At 43.2% G+C, this 3,796-nt stretch overlaps 1 protein-coding gene across 1 annotated transcript; it reads left to right on the top strand.

The window, feature by feature from the left end:
• The first annotated feature begins 351 nt into the window (after window positions 1-351).
• LOC107583022 (uncharacterized) lies at window positions 352-2,654 on the top strand. Its single transcript, XM_016269094.1, has 2 exons — window positions 352-1,823; window positions 1,931-2,654. The coding sequence occupies exon 1, from the start codon at window positions 507-509 to the stop codon at window positions 1,386-1,388; it is 882 nt and encodes a 293-aa protein (XP_016124580.1). The 5' UTR covers window positions 352-506; the 3' UTR covers window positions 1,389-1,823; window positions 1,931-2,654.
• Window positions 2,655-3,796: the final 1,142 nt, after the last annotated feature.

The raw sequence follows: 3,796 nt of genomic DNA, 5'->3' as shown, positions 1-3,796 counted from the left end.
CTTGCTAAGTTGCCGCAGCCTAAGATTCGGGTTTCCTGGACCCCTTTTCTGGCTTCCCAACCACTGGAGGTGGTCGCTGTTGATTTTACCACTCTGGAGCCTGCCTCTGATGGTCGAGAAAACGTTCTGGTGGTGACGGATGTCTTCACTAAGTTTTGTCAGGCGTTCCCCACACGTGACCAGAAGGCAGATACCACCGCCAAGGTGCTCCTGAAAGAGTGGTTTCTCAAGTACAGGGTGCCGCAGAGACTGCACTCCGACCAGGGGAGAAACTTTGAGAGCGCAGTCATTGCGGAACTTTGCGGGTTGTATGGGGTGCGAAAGTCGAGGACAACCCCATACATCCGCAAGGGAATCCCCACTGTGAGTGGTTTAACCGCACTCTACATGACCTGTTGCGCTCGCTACCCTCCGACAAGAAGAAGAGATGGCCTGAACACTTGCCGGAATTAGTGTATGCTTATAACGTGACGCCCCACTCCTCCACGGGATACTCCCTGTATTATATGTTGTTTGGTACACAACCGCACCTTCCAGTTGATGCTTTGTTGGGACGGGAGTCTGAGGAAGGTATGGAAACCAACTGGTTGTCTGTTCACCGGGAGCGACTCCAGGATGCTCATGCTAGAGCGAGAGAGTATGCAGAAAGAAAAGCAGCGGAACGGACTGAACGGCATAAGAGAGAGGTATATTGCCCGGAGATTGCAGTTGGACAGCAAGTTTACTTGAGGCACCGTCCGGCAGGGAGAAATAAAATTCAGGATGTGTGGGCACCACAGGTGTACGTGGTGAAGAATGTTCAGGGAACTACCTATGTGGTGGAACCAGATGGAGGCGGTGTGGAAAAAAGGGTCCATCGGTCTCACCTTCAACCTTGTCCACAACCAACCCCAGTGCCAGCACCGCGTAGGAAAGTAAGCTTTGCAAAAGAAGTTGTTAGTCATTTGCATGAGGAAATATCAGCTCCTACTGACATTGAGTGTGTAGTTGTGGAGGAGACTTGGCGTACTGCGACAGGGCAATCAGTGCCTTCAGCAGATGAATGTATGAAACGACCCAGTTCCCAGGTAAAGGATTTGATTGCACCTGAGATTGAAGAACAAGAGAGTGTTGAGGAGACATTGACTGCATTGGAGAAGAGTGTAGATGAAGGAGGTGATGGCATGGGGGTGGCATGGGTCTGGATACTGTTGAGAAGCGTCCAGTCCCTGCTCAAAGAAGTAATTTGGCGGCCCCGGTTGAGCCTAGAGTACCCGCCCCGGCGCCACGTCGGTCACAAAGGCAGACTGCGGGTAAGCACGGTAACCCATACAGCCTGCCTAAGTCAGTTTGCAATGCAGTCTCCTTCAGCCCAGACATTTTGTCTCAAGTGTTGGCCGGCATGGTAATGTATACATCTGAAAAACTAAAAAGTACTGTGGACGGGTAAAAAGGGAAGTCCACGCGGACGTTGACTTATGGCAGGGGAGAGGGTTGCCGGGGAACAAAGAGTAGTCATCATAAGAATTGCCAGCGGTCATGCCTATACGTCATTAGGGGGCACTCCCGTGCATCTGAGCAGCACAGTGAGAAAAATGAAAAGAAAGAGAGTGTTTTATTTCGGGGGAACGGTTTTTATGATTGAGGCATCCCGGACACGAGTGAGTTGAAGTGCGTGGACTGGAAGCCAACACCGTCTGTTGTTTGGACAGGGAAAAAATGGGAATTCCTCGGTTGGGTGTTGGTCTGGTCGCTGAGCAGTTTGGAGCAGTCTGCGATCACACAGATTTCGTATTAAGAGAAATATCTGCGTAGAGGAATCGTGCAGGCTGCGGAAATCGAGCGTGAGTGACATTTAATGTGAACGTTGAGTTCAGGACATGCCATTTATGTTGTGAAGTGGAAGGGAAAGTAAACCAAACTTCTTTCTCCTTTAATAAAATAATACTAGAGGGGAGAACGAAGGCACGTGAAGGTGCATGTGAGGTGACAGCTGGGTGAATTTCTAATGTGACGCAGCACGCCACAGAGTGAGTAATATTGATTTCATCCGGTTTTGGAAAATGTATATGTATACTCAGAGAAAATGGTCACCAGTTGTTTACTGTTTTGATGTCAATGTTAATTTGAATTCATTAATAATCTGTTCTTGGAGAAGAAGATAGTAATAACAATGTTAATAGAGATGTACGGAGTGTAAAATGGATTTACTTGAATTCATTTAGTCAATAGTTATAAGTGGCTGATGAGAATGTATATTTGATTATATTCTATGTTTGTTCTTCCTTTAGAAAGCATTATAAGCCACTACCGTTGTTTATCCAGGGGGTTAAGTGCTCACACCAATTTATTTGTACTGTGTTTAATTTATTAATTTATTTTATTTTACTTTTTTTTGTTACTGTGGGGCTATCTTGGTAAAGGGAAAAAAGGGGAATTGGCGAAACTGGCCTGAAGTTATTTCGGTAACTGTGAGCACTATTTGAAGTGCTTATATTTTTGGTTTGTTTCTTTATACCTTTGGGGAAGCTTGTCTTGGTTGTGTTTATTCTTCACTGTATACATTTCATCGGCACAACTCCCCTTCATGGAAAACCTTGAGTATTAATGCCGCGTCCTCTGCATACGCGGTCGGAAATAAAGAACCCCTAGTTTAGATACTTGGCAGTGTTTGAGTTTCTTTAAGAGTTTAAACATTCACACGGCCACACATATTTACAGATGAAACTGATCTGTAGCCTACTTGAAACACTGAACAGTAGTTTTGCTTCTCTACTCCACCTGTGCACTTCCTGCCCACATTGCAAGCGACTAAATTAATATAAATTAATAATAAACATATTAATAATAAAATACAATTAGCACCGAGATTCTTCACAGAACTGAATAAATAAATTTGCCTAAAGTATATATGTGTGCTTTAGTGGTCTGGTGGTAGAACTTTTGTCAAGCATCTCCGAGGTTCTGGGTTCTAATCCACCCTTGTGTAGTTTTTCTTAACACAGACCAACGAATCTGTTATCAAATGGAGAGGTTTCTTTAGGTACATCCATGCGTGCCGCGAGATGTTGCAAAAAGTGGCGTGGGGTGTGTTTGCCTGTAGATAGCTATACCTATGTTAGTAAGCAGGGCCGTTTCTAGCCAAATTGACGCCCTAGGCAAAATCCCTATTGCACCCCGACCCAAAAATTGTATATATATATATATAATTATTTTCAGACACCAGTTGCTTGTCACATTCAAATAGGTTGTCATAGCAACAACACTAATTTGTGGAGATTCAGTGCATTGAGTTCCATAAATCTGAATGCATTATTTGTAAATTGACTGTTAAGATAAACATTTTGCACAATTTAATATCTGTAATATCATTGTGTTGCCACTAGATGCCTGTATAGCCATATGTAACAATCCCTAGTGGCTAAGACGTTGCACAGAATTTACACATAAACCACACATAAATTAATTTTATTACATTTTGATTTGGATACTATATACTATACTACTACATATTGTTTTGATATTATCAATGGCTACTTTTTTGTCTTTTTTTTTGTTTAATTATTTTCTTGAAACATTGTTTTAAAGTGTCAGTTATTGCATTATTATTTCAGTCAAACCTATAAAACCCCTTTGTTACCCCAAACTGCATTTACAAGATTTATCAGTGGCATAAAAGTAACCAATGCAGCTACTTAATCATTTGCTGCTCGTTAACGCGTTAACGTCCCCTTTAAATAACGTGCCGCTCTGCCCTCTATGACGCTGCTCCCACTAAGCGCTGTTGGAAGTGAATGAATTGATTCAGCATTTCGAC

This window comes from Sinocyclocheilus grahami, unplaced genomic scaffold, assembly GCF_001515645.1.
Source record: "Sinocyclocheilus grahami isolate Dianchi unplaced genomic scaffold, SAMN03320097.WGS_v1.1 scaffold49.1, whole genome shotgun sequence".
Classification (NCBI taxonomy): domain Eukaryota; kingdom Metazoa; phylum Chordata; class Actinopteri; order Cypriniformes; family Cyprinidae; genus Sinocyclocheilus; species Sinocyclocheilus grahami.
This window is presented reverse-complemented; position numbering and strand designations above follow the sequence as displayed.